Source organism: Diplotaxodon limnothrissa, linkage group LG16 (genome assembly GCF_057381915.1).
Source record: "Diplotaxodon limnothrissa isolate DT_005_m linkage group LG16, D_limnothrissa_male_GT1.1, whole genome shotgun sequence".
NCBI classification, from domain to species: domain Eukaryota; kingdom Metazoa; phylum Chordata; class Actinopteri; order Cichliformes; family Cichlidae; genus Diplotaxodon; species Diplotaxodon limnothrissa.
The window spans coordinates 24,276,589-24,297,189 of record NC_140611.1 but is presented as its reverse complement, the minus strand read 5'-3'; the positions used below and the strand labels follow the sequence as shown (position 1 = coordinate 24,297,189).

General features: G+C 39.8%; 1 protein-coding gene across 2 annotated transcripts; it reads left to right on the top strand.

Moving 5' to 3' along the window:
* Positions 1-203: 203 nt before the first annotated feature.
* Positions 204-19,564, top strand: xirp2b (xin actin binding repeat containing 2b). Of its 2 annotated transcripts, XM_085375098.1 has the most exons (9): positions 204-399; positions 2,519-2,681; positions 3,229-3,357; positions 4,022-4,111; positions 4,410-4,467; positions 4,565-4,653; positions 5,977-15,412; positions 17,811-17,941; positions 18,201-19,564. In XM_085375098.1, the coding sequence occupies exons 2-8, from the start codon at positions 2,631-2,633 to the stop codon at positions 17,900-17,902; spliced, it is 9,945 nt and encodes a 3,314-aa protein (XP_085231224.1). In that variant the 5' UTR covers positions 204-399; positions 2,519-2,630; the 3' UTR covers positions 17,903-17,941; positions 18,201-19,564. The 2 variants fall into 2 exon arrangements, with proteins under 2 accessions (XP_085231224.1, XP_085231225.1); XM_085375099.1 differs by lacking the exon at positions 3,229-3,357.
* Positions 19,565-20,601: the final 1,037 nt, after the last annotated feature.

Genomic DNA, 20,601 nt, shown 5'->3' with positions numbered 1-20,601 from the left:
ACAAAGTGATGATGATGATGAAACCAGGGTGACCTGATTTATTAGTACCCAAGCATCGGCAGGGGAGTCACAGGAAGTATTTCCATATGGATTTTTTTTGGGGGGGGGGACTTGACATGGGAGGCTTGGAGGCCTCACTCTCTAAAAAAACCCCAAAAAAAAAAACCCAGGTCCATCCTTTGCATGTGGGCGGAGGGTCTAAAATAAAATCAGCTGTCACTATCTGCTTGTTGGACAGAAGTGAACACATAATACTGGAGCTGGTCTCCATCACTGACTGGGATTTGCTTTTGGGTTGGACAGACCCCGCATGCCGAGGGTGCAGTGGCCTTTCCTTTGGGATTTTACTTGCTGAGTTTTTATTTTATTGTGTTTATAATTCACCATCTTCCTTCTCTGGTAGGTAATGAGCAGTCTCGGGGAGGTATTTGTGTATGTGGAATGAATACATGATTGATTTTGACTTAAGAAATTCTGAATGCATAGAAACTTTTATGTGATACAGAACATTGTTACATTGTTGTCTTTTTGATACCTGCAGAGGAAACTATGGATTTGTGTTTGTTTGATTCAACACATCAATATTGCCTTCATGCTGAGCACCTTTTCACTCAAAATACAGGACACTGGGCCAAAATATAAATCAAACCGTGACTAAAATGCTGAATTAACGCTGAGGATTTTTTTTTATTAGCTCGAGGAGAGTATACATTCATTACTTTAACTAATTCCAAAGAGACCAAACTCTGAGCTGCTAAGCTGTTTGTACCAAGGCCAACCCTCTAGGAGATATGTCGCCAGCTGAGTGATGAAAAAAGGGAATACTGACGAGTAGTTGGGCATACACTGATGTGTATATATGGTTTATCTTGATGTTTTTGTAAAGGAAAATCGCGTCCCCCATAGCTTTCCTCTATATTTCAAAGAGAAACACGACCCATCACACTTAAGTTTAAAATAGGCGTGATTTATTTTTGCACGGCGCCGAGATTACTTCACTTTCTTGTTATTTGAGCTCTCAGTCAGTGTCATGAGATAGCCTAAGCATGTTTTTTCTACAAATTTTTTGTTCCTATACCGTAGTGATTGAGAGTCAATGGGTCTATGGCCTTGGAGGTATTTCAGTGGGTTTTTTTGTTTGTTTTGTTCTGTTTTTTTTTTTTTCAGTTTAAATGCTATAAATTGAGATTTGAAGTAACAGTAATAGCCTAATTTAAAAGTATTTTTAATGCACTAGCTCATTTACATGTTAACATTCCTCCAAGGCTAAAATAGTAGACTGGTGAGCTACAGATCAAAAATAGTCAGCAGGGAAAATAAACAAATATGCTAATGGAAAAACTAGTCATTAAAAAATGCAATGATATTTAGTTATTTACTCACAGATTACCATATTAAAGAAGTTTGTCAGCCCACTATTGAGCTTGCATATCTGAATTCCTGTTCTCTGGAGCTTGGGACTTGAATAAGAGATACTTAGGAAATGTGTGGATATAGTTATTAGAATAGGATGCTTATACAATCATAATTCATAAAAGCAAAATCTTTGTGTTGTTAGTGTTATTTCAACTTCCATTGTTAGTAATTGGTCATTATATGAATATTTTGATGTTGTACTTTCAACTGTACAGCTATAAAAATGCAAAATCTATCCTTCTTATTTCCACATCCACAGAAATGAGGTGTGAATGCTTTCTATGTCCCAGACATAGAAGGGATGCTCTTTTCAGCAGCGTTGCTATGTTCAATTTATTATTTGGTTTCTGGAGGCTAATAACGTTCCCAATATAAAACATTTGTAAGTTACCAGGTTATACATAATAATAACTAACAGGGCTCCAGCGCACTCATGTTGCACTCCTGTTTTGACCTGATGAATAATGTAAGTGCTTTTAAAGGGGGGCAGTTCATTAATTAAAAGATACATTAACTTTTCTGCTTATGATCCTCTTAAAAATTCATTGAGATCTAAGTGACCATTTCAATGCACCACCATACACCTGAGGTACACTTCATTTCTGTTCCACTCAGGAGCCATGGGCCAACATGACAGCAAAGCATGATGATGAAATCCACTTTGTAGAGCTGTTTATTTCCTTTTAAATAAATCCTGCACATCCACCAACTTGATGTCAGGCAACAGGTGTGCAAATGTTTTAAAGGACGTCATTTGTGGGAGCACCACCTGCATCGTAGCAGTCCCCTGTTGTCGCCAAGAATATATTTACAAATGAATGATTTTATGTGCTTTCAGTTGGAAATACTTGTACAATATTTCCTAGAAGATCAATATATAATCCATTTATATACAACTTAAATTTGTATATTTATACCCAAACTCTTGTTCTTTATGCACAAATGACAGGACAATCATCAAAGCTTTAGATACTTTTAATAATGCTTTAACTGAATTTTTTGTAGCGTCACTGTGATGTCATGTTATCCTTTAATAATTTGATGACAGCAAATAAAACACACAAATAGCAAATTCTTAAACAGTTGGCTTCTTGTGCCTTAGCTGCTGGCAGCAAAGTTTTAACCGGGGCAGGACTTCCTGTAAGATTTAAACCAGAGGAATCGGGATTCGCTCTGTGGACTCAGAGGTCATCCCACCGGTCAAGTGTGAGGCCATGTACCAGGCAACTGTCTCCAAGCGGGCAGACAACACCATCCCCAGCGGGGTACTTCAGCTTCTGCATGGACATGTATCAGCATGTAGCTATAGTACCTGACAGACCATGCGGTATGCGTAATTAGAAACTACGATTCTGTAGTCAGTTGTATTGCTTTTTTTGCTTTCTTGTTGGAGAGTCTCAAGCTGACTGTGCTGCACTGAGCTGGTATTCCCACCATTATCATTGGTGATGCCATGCCATATTAGTGAAAGACCAGTGCAAACATTTATAAATAGAGTGGAAACATGAGACTGCCATTGCAAGGCTTACTATAGAAAAAATGTTCAAGAAATGCAGTATTATTGTTTGCTTTACTTGGCAAAAGCTTTCACAAATTGTCATGCCATTCTAAAACAATTACATAAACAGAACATAAGTTTGTGCCCGCCTTTGCGTGTGTCTGCAGACACAAAAAGCAAACCGCATTAGCTACACCATGTTTGACGGCAGTCTGTGCTGCATGCATGCCAGACAGAATAACCCTATTAAGCAGCCGTTTGATTTCAGGTCATGTAGAAGTGGAGGCAGCTAACGATATTTCCTGCTTCATTAGGTCATGGAGGAGTTGGGGGTCTGTTCCCTGCCTGGGGGACTTGCAAGTGTGAGGAAACAATTTGAGACCCAGGAAACTGCATCATCACATAATGTAACCCAGTTTCATTTCCATCACAGAACCGTGCAGGTACACATTACGCAGAACAAAGCATTACTTTACTTTCATCAGGCTGATACAAAAAGCATGAAAGCAATGCCTATGATTAAATCATTAGAACATTTTCTCTGACCTGAGCTGTTTCCGTTTTCCATCTGCATCACTGCATGAGGAACTTTGCAAGTAAAAATTCAAAATTCAGACTGAATGTTAACAGTGAGGCTCTTAGTATCTCTTGTTGCACGAGTACCAAAGTGTGTGGGCTTAAGTTACAGACACTGCTTGACATTTTTAACAGCTTCCATGAAAACCTCCCGGGCATTTTCACTTATGCTGTAGCTCGTTTTGCTAGATAGAAACTTAGAAACTTTGCAAAGCAATGGATTTTTTTTCTTCTTTTTTTTTGCTATAGAAGAGCATGAGCGAACAGCTTGGCACATTCTTTGTCATCTTGCCTCCATCTGTGATTCATCATTTGAAAGTGCAGTAAGCAATCTGGTCCAACATCTTCTCTGCATGGTATACAGTTGTGTGCTATTATGCTCTGGTTGGATGGAGTTGTAGTGGAATTAGAATGGAGTCAAGTCACATCTGTGGCCATGACAAGGACAAACATATATTCATGTAGATGTGTGTACATGTGGCATGCGCACAGTTTCACCTTGTTTGAATGCCATGCCCTTTCTCTTCACAGGAAATGTCCCATTCAGAGGTGACAGAGTCAAGTGACACCAGACAGGTCCTCCCAGGCAGTCAGCAGCTAAATTTCAATCAAGAAATGATGGTAAATAATAATTCCACTCACTGTTTTCTTGCAGGCAGTGCAATAAGGCTCGCTAATGATCTAAACTCATTGATTGCTTTGTTGAGTAAAAACTGTAACTAATAGAAATCAGTTTGACTGGTTTAATAAATGTGTGTTTAGTAGTCTTTAACAGCTTGAGCAGAGATTAAAAACATTATTTTTAGTGGAAAAATGTGCAGGATGTGAAGGATGATGCTCACTTATTACATTTCTGTCTATCTCTGTGCAGTTTCCCCCCTAATTTCTCTTTACCCGTTCCCATTTTAATTGCTCACAGGTGTCATATAGCGACAACAACTTGGCATCCACTTATGAAAACCATCAAAATGAAACAGGTAGTAATGCTTTTTCTATAGGCTTTTCTGTATCAGCTGTCACTACTGTGCTGATTAAAACCTTGCCTTTGTTGTTTTTGGCTGTGCTGACTTTTAGAAGAGGATTTTCCCAGGTACACAACAAAAGAACTGAGGGATCACTTTGAAAAAACAATAGAAGAGGCCGCGCCACAAAAACCAATTAAGGTAATGATTTGCACTTAACCATTAAGAACATGAAATTAAGGAATCTTTACTTTGGACTGTTTAATTGGAACTTGGAACTGTTACATTTTTTAAAGTTACATGAAGTTAAAGCTGTGTAATTCTACAGGTTGGGCTGTTTAATTGTCAAAAATACAATGGAAGCATTACTTTATATGTTTATTTATTTAAATGTAAACAAACAAACACCAATGACAGTAAGGCTCTGCAAGGGGTTGGAGGTATACAGTCTCACTCCCGCAACATACCACTGGAGTTTCTGCCTTTATTCTTTAAATGCTTAGAACTGATCTGCTGTCGAGAACTGCAGAAAATAAACATGATCTTGTATTCTTGACATATTAAATGAATAATGTGACAAGGCAATAAAAGTCTGCAGATTTTGGCCATTTGAATATTTTTAATATGAAGCAACAGCAGTAGGAAAAGTTCTGTTTGCATAATCAGTAAGCACTGAGGCAAATAACTGCTGTAGGAGATCTGCAGAAATGCTGCAGTCCTGCATACATCTCCATGTTTAAGTTGAAGGAACCAGAATCCAGTGTGGCAGTGACAGACTCTGTCACTACATTATAACACTACAGGGAGAGACAGTTGCTAAAAAAAATATTAGCAAAATAGAATATTTTTGGTCAAAATATTGATAATAGTACTGAGAAGGTGGTTGATTTAACATCTTTAGATATAGCATTAACTCTTCTTAGTGATTCCTATGCTTAAGGGGAAAAAAAAAGATGAACATCACACAGTTCCATTTATTTTAGTAAACTGTCAGTCTGCTGTGTAGTTTCACAACTCGGTCAAGGGTAATTTATATATACGAAATCATGCCAATTTAAAGGAAAGACTTACCCCCCTTGACCCTGACAATATGGGAACCCAGTCACTTTTTAGGTCCAATTGTCCCCTTGGTGCAGGGTGAGGAGAAATTTTTTCCAAGAGGCCATTCCCAGGTTCTCATGTGGCCCCTTGGAAAAAAATTATTGCTCACCATACCTTTAAAGAAATGTGTCAGTACAAAGTTGCTCTGAGTATTCATGTTTATAATATGATGATTTGTTCTTATCCTGATGGGAGTGGTCTATACCAGGATGGCAGTGTTCCCTTCCATATGTTCAAGAGGGGTCATACAGTGCTTTATTGAAATGCATGGATATGATGTAAATCATATATCTTGACCCAATTAAATAACAGAACACTGGCTCACCTAGATACTTTCTTTTCAGTAAATATGTCACTTATCTGTAATTCGTTGTAATTTGATGGATCATTTACCTGTTAATGTCATTTTTGTTCCTTGTAAAGACTGGACGTGACATCAGTCGATCAAAGTGGTCCTCAAGTGCGACTCAAAACAACATAGTGGCTAGTGAGGTGTGTGAAGCATCCCATACTGAAGAACTGCAAGACACAATGGTTGTAATGATGGATTATGAGGACTTTCCACCCCCACCAGCTGAGGATTCTGACTTCCTTCCACCCCCACCTCCAGACTTATTACAAATGCCACCAGACAGCGAAAATGTTCCAAAGTACCAATATGCACATGAACCAGCAAACCTATCCAAATACCCACTCAACAGAGAGGCTTACATCAAGCAGAGGAGTATGAATGAGCTGAAACGTCTTTACAAGCACATTCACCCTGAGGTTCGCAAGAATATTGAGAAAGAGTACTACATTGATTATAACGAAACCGAGAACAACCAGGTAGAGAGCCAGGAGTACATGTATGAAGATGATGTTGGCAGTCCTGATGATATTAATGATGAAGAATATGCAGAATGGGAGGAGATCCTTCCCGGGGACGTGCAGGCAATGCGTTGGAAGTTTGAAAACAAGCCACTGGATGCCATCAGAGATGAAATTCCAGATGACGATGAAGACAATAAGAAAATAACTCAGCAGGAAATCATTCTGGGAAAAGATGTAAGGCGAACAGCATGGATGTTTGAGACCAAGCCAATGGATGAGCTGGGCTCACAAAACACAAATTCCACAGAATACAGAAACAAATTTAATAAATTTGATAAAGGAGATGTCCGCGCTGCAGCTTGGTTGTTTGAAACTCAAACTATGGACACCCTAAACAAAATGCATAAAGAGGAGGATTTGACGAAGGAAATTGTATTCACAGAGGAGGATGGAAATGCTACCATTTACATGATTGACAATAAATTCATGGGAGTCCTTGGGCACACTGAGACCATTGATGAGAGCCACCTGCTGTGTCTGCGGTCAGTGTTAGAGGAGATTAATGGAGATGTGAAAACAGTAACAAGTACATTTGACACTCAGTTCAAATGTATTATTATGGGACAATCAAGTCAGATGCTGGAGATTAAGTCTGTGCGCAAAATTGAAACTGAATTGGAGAGCTCAATTGCTTCACGTTGGCTTTTTGATACCCAACCTCTGGACATCACAAACAGAGAAAATGCTCCTTTGAAACTTGTGTGTAGTCTTTCCATGGAGGACAGCAATAAAGGAGACTGGGGCAGGTGGCTGTTTGAGATAAAAACATTAAATTCTCTCAGTGAGTTGGAAAGCTCACAAATGGAAACGACAGAGATCATGGGAGCTGATGTGCGCAAACACTGCTTAGTGTTTGAAACACAGCCAATGGATTCTCTGAAAGATGACTCCAATGCCAGACCTCAGTCTATCGAGGAGATTATCGGGGGCAATGTTAGATCTGCAAGGCACTTTTTTGAAAGCAGCCCTCAAGCAGTCAGGAAGAACTGCCCCGAGGTTGGAAAACTTAAAAAGGCAGCAATAAGTGAAGAAATAAAAGGGGATGTGAGACACCAAAAGTGGCGTTTTGAGAGTCAACCTTTAGAGGACATAAGAGAAGCGAAGAAAGAGGTCACTCGAACAGTGAATGTCGAAGATGACCTCACACAGGAGGACGGCACAAGCTGCAGGGCAGATGTACGCAAGAACTGTTGGGTATTTGAAACCCAGCCAATGGATACTTTGAAAGATGATGCAAATGCACGTCCTTTGACTAAAGACGATGTCGTTGCAGGTAATGTCAAATCAACCAGACATTATTTTGAAACAATTCCAGCAGAAGAGTTAAAGGAGTTGGCAGAGGTGGGAAAACTGAAAAAGACTGTAGAACTTGATGAGGAGAAGGGTGATGTTAGACATCAGAAATGGCGATTTGAAAGCCAACCTCTGGAGCAGATTAGAGAGGAAAAGAAAGAAGTCGTCCGAACAATTGACCTGGAAGAAATTGATAAAGTGGATGTGTCAAGCTACAAGCAAATCTTTGAGAGCACAGATTTAAACAGCAGGAATGAGTCTCAAAAGATTCTAATAGAGGGAGTAACATCTGGCTCTGTGAAATCAAATACAGAATTGTTTGAATCTACTCCATTGTATGCCATGCAAGACAGCGCAGGTCACTTCCACGAGGTGAAAACAGTGCGTCGGGAGGAAGTTGTTAAAGGAGATGTAACAACATATAAATGGATGTTTGAAACAAAACCGATTGATCAGTTCGATGAAAGCATCGACAAATATCAAATTATCAAGGGCATATCCAAACAGGAAATTGAGTCGGGTGATGTTAAAACTGCAAAGTGGTTGTTTGAAACACAGCCTCTTGACGCTATCAAGTACTTCAGCAACATTGAAGATGAAGAAACTGTGGGTTCAAGTAAACATATTGATGTTGTGAAAGGTGATGTGAAAACCTGCAAGTGGCTATTTGAGACCAAACCAATGGACATCTTGTATGAAAGAGGGGAGGTAAAGGATGAAAACGAATCTGAAGAAATGTATAAGGGGGATGTTAAAACCTGCACTTGGCTTTTTGAGACGCAAGCACTTGATGCTATCCATGATGAGACAGAGACAGTTCTGAACACGCGCACTGTAAAACAAGAGGACATCAACGGAAAAGATGTAAGAATGGCTTGTTTTCTCTTTGAAACAGAGAAACTGGAGAACCTCACTGGAGAGGAGATGGGAGCTTTTAAACGTGTCACAGAGATAGACATTGCATCTGGAGATGTGTCTAGGATGAAGTACATTTTTGAGAATCAAACATCTGATATCACCACTTCTACATCTGAGGAAGTGATGCAAAAGCTCAAGAGAGTTCAGACCGAAGACATACAAAAAGGAAATGTTGTGAGCTGCAAATGGCTCTTTGAAAATCAATCCATTGATGCCATACACGACAGTCAAGCGCAGACGATGAGCAGCCACACAGTGAACGACGTACAAGGAGGAGATGTGGATAAGGGTCGTTTTATTTTTGAGACCTACTCCTTAGATAAAATTCAGGAGGTTTCCTCTGACGTGGACACAGAGCTGAAGAAAATCCAAAAAATTGTCTGTGATGAGGAGGAGAGGGGCAATGTAGGAAATTACACAATGATGTTTGAAACTCAGCCCCTTTATGCCATCCAGGACAAAGAGGGCCACTACCACGAGGTCACCACTGTCACAAGTGAGGAGGTGACACAGGGAAATGTTGTAGGAACGCGATGGTTGTTTGAAACAAAGCCCCTCGATGCTATCAAGGACACAGATGAGGTTTATATAATTAAATCCGTCACACAGCAGGATGTGCAAAAAGGAGATGTCGTCTCTGCTAAATGGAAATTTGAGACACAGCCTCTTGACAAGATTGCTGAAGAAAAGAAGCCTTTAATAAAAACAGTAGAGGACATTCAAGGGGGCGACGTAAGAATGAATAAGCATCGCTTTGAGTCTGACACTTTGTCACAGGGATGTGTTCGAACTGTTAATGTGAGTGAAATTCAAAAAGGTGACGTCAGAACTGCTAAGTGGAGATTTGAAACTCAGTCCATTGACAAAATCAGAAGTATGAGCTCTGAAAATTTGATTGAAACTGTTAAAAAGGAGGAGACTGCAAAGGGAGATGTTAAACATTCAGTCTGGCTGTTTGAGAAAAATCCTCTTGACCACATTAAAGAGGCAGATGAGGATGAGGAGGCAAACATGCTTCAAGAGGAGATCCCCAAAGCGGATGTAAAGACAACAACTTGGCTCTTTGAGACGACACCAATTGACGACTTTAATGAGACAAAAGTGGAAAGGACGGAAATCCTGGGCAAGAGCGTCAAGGGAACTCTCGAGGAACTTTATAGTCAGAAAATGGTGAAATCGAAGGGAATTCTCATTGAAACTGATGAAATTGGTGACGTTAGGATGGCAAAATACCAGCTAATGAACAAGCAGGCTCCTGAGATTCAACGAGAGGAAGTAATCAGGGGAGATCTGCAGACTATCATGATGAACCTACTGAACAGACAGGAAAGACAGGATCAGCAGATAGTCATAGATTCAGAAGAGAAAGGTAATGTCAGCTCAACGGTACAGCAATTATTTAGCCAAGAAAGAGTTAGCACTGTTGAAAAGGAGGAAATAATACGCGGTGACATCCAGGAGGCTATAAACAAACTTTTCAGTGAGGATGGATCAGCAAAACATGGAATACTCATCCAGGAGGATGAAAAAGGAGATGTACAGATGACATTATATTCGCTTCTAAATAAACAAGAAAACCTTTCTGCTGAAAAAGAGGACATTGTAAAAGGGGATATAAAGAGTGCTCTTCAAAGGCTGTCCAGCCCAGACAAGTCAGATCGGGCAGTGAAGATAAGGGTAGATGACACTGAAAAGGGAAATGTCAGCTTTTACTCTACGTGCATTGAATCTGGGGCTGTGGACTATCTTAAACAACTCCAGTTAGAGCCTGATGATACTCTGCCTGAAATAGCAAAAAAAGAAGTGATTGTTGGGGGTGACATCAAGGGCACAAAACTCATGCTTGGCTGTAATCAAACTCAAATTGAGCGTACAGTTGAGGATGTTATACCGGGTGATGTTCACAACACAGTCAAGGTTTTCATGTCAGAGCCAGCTGCCTCATTGGAAAGGATCCAAAAGGAGGAAATTGTGAAAGGTGACTTAAGAGCTGCTTTGAATTCATTGTCTGAATCAGTGAATCAGACAGTCATTGTAGAGAAAGAGGAGGTGGTGAAAGGCAACATACCGAAAGCTCTACGGTGTTTGGAAAGGGCTCAGAAGAGGCACAAGGAGGTGGAGAAGCCAGATATCATACCAGGAAATATCAAAGGGACTCTAAGATCTCTTGAGAAATCAGCAACATCAAGAGTTGAAACTGTTGTTGAGGATTTAGTTGCCGGAGATGTGAAGGCAACAATGAAATCTCTGGAACTGGCGAAGCAAGCAGTGAAGGAAATTGAAAAGGAAGAAATTGTGAGGGGTGATATTCAGACAGCAATGCAAAGTCTGCAAGATGCATCCAGTGAGATGAAAAAGTGTCAACAGGAAATAGATGTTCAGGGTGATGTCAGAGGGACGATTCAGCTCTTCATGGAGTCCCCACCTACACAGAGGGTGCAAAGAAGCTCAAGCCTTGAGGGTGATATAAAGGGTGATGTCAAGATGTCAATTAAGTCATTATATGAGACTCAGGAGCAAAGCCAGCTGGAGAAAGAAGAAGTGATAAAGGGGGATGTAAAAGGCACTATTAAATCACTGCTAGAAACAGCGCAGCGTGAAACTCCAAAAGTCCGTCTGGGAGCATATAGAAGAGTCAAGCAGAGCCCACCCATTAAAAATCTTAAAACTGATGCACAAAGAAACATACAGAAGATTAAAACGGTAAATGTTGTTGAAGCACCAAAAGAAAATCACACCATCTCCAATGAAACCATTACAAAAACATACACTATGGAGCAGTCGGCTCAGCAATCAACAACTGTTGTGGACCACAAAACTATTACCCAAAATCACGGCATCAAAACATTAAAGACAGAGTTTCGTAACCTTAAATCTAACCCAAAGGCCATGATAAAAGTTGGTAAAAACAAAGTCAAAACTGATGTTTACGTCTTAAAGCCAAAAGCACCAGAAGCTGATCTGCCTCTCCCACCGCCTCCACCGGTGATAGATACTGACCTTCCTCCTCCTCCTAGTCCTCATCCTCCTTCCGCTGATACTGACATCGATCACCTCCCTCCTCCACCACCACCACCACCGCTAACTACTGAGCAGGACTTCCTCCCACCTCCTCCATCTCAACAAGAACTCGAGACCATGCCAGCACAACCAATTCATCCTTCACCAGCAAAGGCAAAAAAGATGACAGTCAAAAAAGTGAAAGCTCCCGTTTTGCATCCAGTGCCAAAGCTGGAACCTAAAGTAGAATTCAGCAAAACACAAGAGGTGGCAACAACTACTGAGAAACAAGTGGAAATGAGCCAAAACACATTAAAAACAACAACAACGCATACATCAAAAACTATTTCACATGAGATCCCTCCTCCTCCTCCAGAGTCACCACAGCCATTAAAGAAAATTTACATTGCTCCCATGAAATTTACTCCTCCGCCATCTCCTCCTCCTTTTATGAGAGGGAAAATGAGCAAATTTAACACACCGTTAATAAAAGCTGAAGAAAAGTACCGGAAGCTGAGGGAGGAAAACACACCACCAACCACTCCATCGCCCACTTTTATATATGACTCAGTCACCTCTGCTCTCCAAATGATTTCCACTGAAGATGCAGAGCAGTCAAATGGCATCAGCTCAGAAATCACACAGGGCAGCAATGCAAAGATACCAGTGAGTGTTCATTCAGAGTCACTGTCATGTAATCTATCTAAGCAGATCATAGCCACAAATTCAACACGGAGTAATGCAAGTGAGAATATCCTCACAGATTCCACAATTTTATCTTCTGCTCAACAACAAATCGCCTCTAACGAGTCTTCCAAGGTTGTCTCTATTCAAAAGACCACATCCACTTCAGCTGTGAGACAACAGATGCATACAACTATGCAGAAAACTGTTTCCTCAAAACAGTCGGCTCAATCTGTCAAGGTGGAAAAAGTGCAGACAAAAGTAATTGACGTTGCAAAAACAGACAGCACAGCTAGTCGTACAAAGAAAGACTTGAAAAGTCAGAAAACAAAGGTGTCCAACAAATCTGAAGAAAAACAAGATGAGAAAACCACTGCCCAGAAACCTGACATAGAAACAATGCATGACCTGTCCAAAAAGGAAATCAAGGAATCCAAATCATTGGACTATATCAACAAGAGCAAAGCTGATCCTTCACCTTGTATGAAAGAAAGCATTCCTAATCAGCTAACGCAAACAGAAACGGCAGCTGCTAATGCAAATGTTAAAACAGGCAAGCCAAACCAGAAGGCGAAAAAGAGCAATAAACAAGAAAAGCAAGCAGAGGTAAAATCGTCCAGTGAGACTGAGAAACAGAGTGTTTCACAAGATTTCAAAGTGGAACCTGCTGAGGTGAAAGTGATCGATGAACCCAAAGACATAAAGACAGAGTTAAAGCAGGAGATTAAGAAAGTTACTCCCTCTCCTCCTCTTCCACATCCTCCCCCTGTTGGTGTTGCTCCACCTGCTGTTATTGTAAGTACTGACAACCAATCAGAAACCAACAACACAAATCCAGTGAAGAAGAAAAAGAAGTCAAAAAAGTCTAAAGGGGTTGCACAGTTAGGTCAAGGTAAAGATATTCTCACCGACTCAAAGACAGAAGTTATAGAAACCAAGAAAACAACATCTGAGAACACTCAGCAAATGCAAAAGACAACTGCAGTCACCCAGATTCACAAAGTAGAGCACATAGAAGTCAAGAGAAAAGTCGTTACCACAGACAGCACAGATGATCAGGATTCCACACAGCAAAAAACTGTTCAAAAGCATGTAGAAGGATCTCAAAAGACAGGTTTGACAGCTACTCAGCAGAGTGGGAAAGAACCACCAAAAGAAAGTATGGATGTGCCAATTACAGTGACTGGCGAGTCAGAACAAAATGAACCGATTAAGTCCACAATAGCACAAACAGAGGAATCTCAAAAGCAGGAGGTCCAAATGTTAATCTCTCACTTCACAGAGATACAAAAGGCTTCAGAAAAGACCGATGCAAAATCTGCAAAGAGTTTGCTCAATCAGGAAAGAAAATGTGAACTGGAGGGATCTGAAGATGCAAGGGATGCTCAAAAAAGTACAGATATTGTTTCCAATGTAAGGAGATTAGCAGAGGCCAAGCCAATAGATCTAGAAGATGAAACCAAGGACAGGCGTGAAAGTGAGCCGGCATCTGAGAGAGTGGTTTCTGGTGCAGCATCGCCAAAAATATCCAAGATCAGCATCGGTTCAGCCAAAGTTGAGAGCCAAACCAAAAAAGAATCCTCACATGAAAAAAAGAAAGAAGAAGTGGGTCTGTCCAAGTCCGTCGACCTTCGAGCTCCCTCACCCTCACTCAGGACACGTTCTCCGTCACCGATATTCATCACCATCGAGTCCAAACGGAGAACTGACTCACCCCAGAGAGTGACGCCATCACCCACCCTCCTGCACAGGCCACCCACACCTCCCACACCGCCGCTACGCAGGTGTGACACTCCAACATCACGTATCACTAGAATCACACCTTCTCCAACTTTTGACAAAGCTGAAAATTTGGCTCGACTTAAAGACACAACAGCCAAGCTCTCGCGTGGCGTCACCCCACCACCACTATTGCCCAGCCCAATCCCAGAAAAGAAATCTGAGATTGTGGAGCCGCCTGCTTCGTTCCATCGACAAATCAAAACCGAGTTCCAGGTTATGGAGGCTTCAGGGATACCGATGGCAACGGAAAAGCCCCGAAAGAGTTTATCCGAGGAAGTTCTGCAGGCTTGTGTTAATAATACAGCAGTAGAGGATAAAGGTATCATTTCTCAAGGTTTGAGTGCAAATGAAATACAAAGTAAGTCTGAGACCCATATGCCATTGGGTCAAAATGACCCAGATCTTGGTGAAGCTTCAGAATTATCATCTGCATCTGTCAAAGAGAAGAAAGAGTTTTTTGAAGAGGCTCAAAAAGCAGGAGTTAATAAGATCTATGTGCGCAAGGAACCGATTGCTATTCCTGAGCGACTGGGCCCAGACGTCAGTGAGTGTGAAGCAGAAAATAAGAACAAAGAAAAGGATGAGCTTCCCAGGGCTGACTTGTCGAGTCTTGTAAACAAATTTGCATCACCAGAAGAGAAAACATATATCAGAAAAGAGCTTATCCCACTCACGGAGCGCCTTCACAATGACTCCAAAAGCAAAGATTGTGACAAAGAGAAAGCAGACGGCCTGGAACAGGAAATGCCAGCTTTTGACATCCAGGCTATTAAAAATGTTTTTGAACTCGGTGAGCAAAGTTCTTTATTCAGAGAAGAGATAAAGGATCAGGAGGAGCTTGTGTCAAGCCTGAGTGAAACAACAGCAGACACTTCAAAGCAAGAAAGTCCTCAAGAGACAAAGGGAGGCTCAAGGCAGAGCACTCCCCTCCCTGTGCAGAAAAATGAGGTAGGAACTGTGCCAGCCGAACCATCAGCCCTCTCTGAAACCGAATCAATCACAGAGCATTTCTCACATCTTGATGAATTTGGTAACAAGGTCACCGGAACAAGGACAGCTGTCACTGTGCACTCTGAGAGTGTGTCAACCCTACCCAAAGCTCCTTTCTCCTATGCTGATGCAGTGAAAAGAAAAGCTGCTGCAGCGAGGCGAACAGAAACATACGATGAAGATGCTACAGAGAAGTTGCTGAGGAATTTCCATAAAACATGGACGGAGAGCGAGACAGTCTTCAAGAGTCTTGGATACAGTGTTTCTGAGGAAACAACATCGCAAATTGTGTCGCACCAGACGAAGATTGCCTCATCTGGTAAAATAAATGTGTGGCATGAAACAGCAGAAACTAATGGCATGGATTACGGATGGCTTTTCTTTAAAAATCAATTTGTGCCGCTGTGTTGGAAAAGTATAATTTCTACCTGTTGTATTGTTTGGATTGTGCAGGCAGTTTACAGCCAAGCTGCACTGTGAAATGGTCCAAAATTTACTCTTTAGATTTGAGTTCATGTGCATCAATTCTAATCTTTTTTTGTGTGCATGGGCACCATAATTGCTTCTAACACAGGCAATGAGGTAGCATAGTTCATCAAAGTGGTTTAAAAAGTAGTGCAGATTGTTGCAACAGTGCAAATCTCATGTCCATGTAGACAAACAAATAGACCACATTTCTGAAACCCATCTGAGTGTGCTAACATGCTCAAAATAGCAATGCTGGCATGATGATGTTGTTTTATTTGTTTCATGCTAACAAGAGCAAAACAATAGTGCAGCTCAGGTTGACACAAATGTTTTTGGTATTGCATCTGCTTGATCATAAACCAAAAGATTATATGAAGTAAAAAATAAAGGCTTTTAAAGCTTTTCACTAACTATGCTTAAGGACAGCTTAAGTGCTCTTTGTTATAACAGATTATCACACGGGGATGTATGTCAGTGTAAATCCATCCAATCTATTCAGTACAATAAATGCACTGAAAAATGTTGCAATGCAGTGCGCTTCACATTTAATCACTTCAAACATTAACATGACCAGGTTACATTAGGTCACATAAGCTTTAGAAAAACAAAACAAAAGTGTGTGTGTGTGTGTGTGTGTGTGTGTGTGTGTGTGTGTGTGTGTGTGTGTGTGTGTGTGTGTGTGTGAGATAAATTGTTTGGGAAAAGCATAATTCATATGTTCATGCTACATTTTGTAAAGGTAAGCCAGTGGTATGAATACACTATAGAGTATGTTGCCCGAAAGTAGTCACAGACTCTGTTAACCCTGTAAAGCCTGAAACATGAAACAACTGCCAGAATTTGTCAATTTTTTTGAAACGTGAGCATTAATTAAATGTTCTGACAAAATAAAAAATTTGAAAATATAGATATAGTGTTCCCATATATGAGTTTAAGTAAACAAAAAAAAATGTATCAACTGTGATACATTTGGGAATACAGGGTTAATCTGCAATAGAGATACATGGACATCTCTGACTGCTCAGGTGAATAACACTAAATCCTAACCAGTGTTGGTCAAGTTACTTGAAAAAAGTAATCAGTAACTAATTACCGATTACTTCGCCAAAAAGTAATCCCGTTACTTTGCTGATTACTTATTTTCAAAAGTAATTAATTACTTAAGTTACTTTTTAAAAACACGATTTACAACCTGAATAGGTGATAAAGCGATAGATCTTTCAGCCCAATTCTACTTTTTCTACATAATCCATCATACAAAATGTAATCAAATGGAAAAGTCTCTTTTTTTAAACTTGTTTTATTAGTTTTAATCTTTTAACTTTATGCATCAAGCAAAAATTAAATTATATGCAACATTCTCTGACTGGAAGAAATTTGTTTAATATTTTATATGTTTAACCTATTTTCTGCACATTCCAGCACATAAAATAATTTTTTTGTGTGTTTACACTCAGTCTTTCAAATAGATGCAAGTAAAACACAACAGAAAATAAATAAAATCAAAGACTAGCAGTCCTGTTGCTCTATTTTCACCTGTAAAGCAGGAGTGGGGTAGGCGGAGGTTTACCCTGGTGCAGGTGTGCCGCAGCGGTCAGTGGAAGAATCTCTGTGAGTTTCCCATTACATCGTTGTGCACTCGGTGCTTGCTTGGAAGTTTAGGGGTTTTTTTTTCGCTGTAAAAAGAAGTTTTCTTCCCACGCACAACGGACACTAATGTTTTTGTCACTTTTTATGGAATCAAACTTAAAGTAAGGTCAGTACTTCCACGCTTTAAACGCTGCACGCTCATACTCTCTCCCGCACTCGATATATTATCCATTGTTAATCTGCACACAGCTGTTGTCACAAACGTCGCACTCGCTTACGTCACTGTCATGAGACGTTCTCGCAAAAAAAAAAAAAAATCACAGTTTTAGTAACGCAGCGTTCCTACGGGAAAGTAACGGTAATCTAATTACCGGTTTTGCAATAGTAATCCCTTACTTTACTCGTTACTTGAAAAAAGTAATCGGATTACAGTAACGCGTTACTGCCCATCTCTGATCCTAACAACCACTAAACCATTTGCTCATGTGACTACTATAAAAAAAAAAACTACATTCAACATGTGACTACTCTTAAGAATCCAAAGATAATCTATTCTGCTGTTTTTGTATTAGTTTAACTGTAATAAAAATGTGCGATTATGAGGCAACCCAAAGACTGTTCACGATATAACCAATGTGAATTTTATCTCCTTGAAACAGGTTCGAGTTCCGAGGTCGGAGCTGTGCACGGTGTGCCGGAGGAGAGCCTATCCGATGGATGCTCTCATAGTGGACAAAAAAAAGTACCATAAGTCCTGTTTCTGCTGTGAGCACTGCAGGAACAAATTAAGGTAAAGGCTGCCATTCATTCAAATAAATGTTTATAGGGGCTTTCTGAGCACTGCAGTATTGGTAAACGCAATTGTGTTTTAATGACAACATAATGGTTGCCACCATGTCTACAACATACAGTATGTATAGTATCCAGTCTTCCTGTAAAGGAAAAATCAATAAAGTAGGACTTGTGGCTCTAAAATTACATTAAAATAATTGTTAAATAATTGATGTAGTGCATCTCTTAACAGAGGATTTTTCATTTGTTGTGTGTAGCCTAGGAAATTATGTCTCTCTCCATGGACATTTGTACTGCCTACCCCATTACAAACAACTCCTGAAGTCCAAAGGGAACTATGATGATGGACTCGGGCAGAGACTCCCCGCAGGACGTGGTGGACCTATCCCCTCAAATCAGAAACTTGAATGGAGATATTTTGCGAGCAGCATGAGTTCAGTAGAGAAAGCACACAGTGTTGAAAATGAAATGACAAAAATATTTAGTGAAAGCAAACCACACTGCAACAAAATATCTGTAGTTTGGCCCCCACAGGCCAATCCCCCAAAGAAAGCCTTTAAAATAGAGGAAGACATTCAGCTAACTAAACCACAGTGGCCCCCTCCAGAAAGCTCTCCAAAGTCACCCACACAGCAACACAGAAAGACTGTTCCCCGGAGTGTTCTTTGAAATAAAGTCACCCAAAGTTTAGTCTAATAAAACCAAAGAAGAGGCACAAAAGTCTAAATGGTGCAGTAAGAGGAAAGAACTGTCCCATAGGTATAATTAAGGAAGGGTTTGGTTGAAGGTTATGCAGCTAAGTGATTTAAAAGGGAACTTGATAAGTAGGAAAATGTGTATAATATAAATGTAAATGGTGTGGAAAGGCAGGTTGTAATAGTAAGTGCTCGAGAGATAGATGCAGACAAAGTGTGAAAAGCAGATGATGTTATGTGCCTTTATCTGTTGTTCTTTTCCCGTGTGTCATTTTTCATTCTTTGCAGTTCATTCACATGTTTTTTGTTTTCCTAATAATCTGATATACCGAACCACATCAATAACCAGTATCAATCGTGATATCAACCTAGTTTCAGTAAGTTATAAAGGATTATGGTTGATTGAATTATGATAAAAACATGACAAATTTAATATCTGCATTAAAATAACACCAAAACTGTGATTTTAAATTAACTTATGTGCTTAATTAGTCATTATTATTGGATTTTAAACTTTATAACTCTCACTGCTCTCAAACTTTTGTTTTTTGTTTTCAAATATAATTTGGCTCAGAACTTGTTTGTTTTCCACAGTCAATTCATCTTGTTTCAAAATGAATTGGATTGTTGCATAGGTCTCGCCATTTTTTTATACTAAGCGCACTTGAGCTCTCTGAAACAATCACCCTCTTTGGACTCTGATTTTGTACCATTAACCTTTCAACCTATTCACATTTTTTGCATTTTTCTTTTCTTAGCACCTGGTGTGCAGACTACTAAAGTATATCAGAATTAATTTATTTATGATATTGCAAGTATATAATATAAACAAGCAAATTGGTTATTGTCATTTTTGTTTTGGACATTTGTATCCTATTTTGGAAAGCAAATATTTTGCAACAAGGGAATATTATTTTTTAGATTACATGATTGTATCTTGCTTTATACAAGAAAATGATGTCATGCTGTTTCACTTACTATATTGCTGATCTAAGAGCAATAAAATGTTGAATTTCATCTTTGCATTTGTCTCTTTCACATTCTAACACAAATCTAATTCTTGAATCAATGTGCTATATGTGAAATGCTACATGTCCAGAGTTCATCCATATCAAACACAAAGAGGCAGCAGTTTGTATTTCTCAGGTGTATGGATATAAAGCATCTACTGTAGACAGAGGAAGGCTAGTAGACTCCTCTTACACTGTCAGTATAATCTCCTTTTTAGCTATGCTTACAAGGAGGGGATTTCAGAGCTCAAAGCACAGGTGTGTCTGGAGTGGACCAGACTACCACTATCATGTAGGGATAACTGGATACTTAAGACTGAAAAAAGGCAAATGAGAGGCAGTTTTAACACATGCAGTGTGATGTAGCAGCAATTGAAAAGAAAGTGTTTTACAATATTGTGAATTTTAAACAAACCCAAATGTGGTTCCTTAGTTCCTGGTTGTTCCCCGGTATACACGATGTGGACAAAAATGCTGGATCGTCTACACATTACACCTACAGGAGCTGCTCAGCCATGGAAACTCATGCCACGAAGCTCCCAGCACACAGTTTCTGTGCTAATGTTAATGTCAGAGGAAATCTGGAACTCTGCAGTTACTGAATTTGCAGAGCATTGGCACATGGTCTGCCACATCATGGCTGAGTTGCTGTGATTGCTAAATGATTCCACTTTGCAATAATAGCACTTTCATTTGATTACGGAATATCTGGGATGGGAGTGATTTAACAAATTCACTTGCTTCTACAATGGCATCATATTACAGTACCAGACGGGAAATTAGTGAGCTCTTTTGAATGACCTATTCTTTCACAAATACACTGTAAAATCTAATTAGTTCCCAGAACTCAAAAAAATTAAGGAAACTCATTGCCTCAAAAAAATTCAGTAAAGCTTAGCTTAAAATGACTAAATTAGGACAACTTATTTATTTTGAGTACTCTGTACAAGCTC

Bases quoted from the DNA above. Each gene is read 5' to 3' on its own strand.
- xirp2b (XM_085375098.1), top strand. From the start codon at position 2,631: ATGTACCAGGCAACTGTCTCCAAGCGGGCAGACAACACCATCCCCAGC. The intron at 4,468-4,564 runs GTAGTAATGCTT...GCTGACTTTTAG, and splicing joins AAACCATCAAAATGAAACAG to AAGAGGATTTTCCCAGGTAC. The intron at 4,654-5,976 runs GTAATGATTTGC...TTCCTTGTAAAG, and splicing joins CGCCACAAAAACCAATTAAG to ACTGGACGTGACATCAGTCG.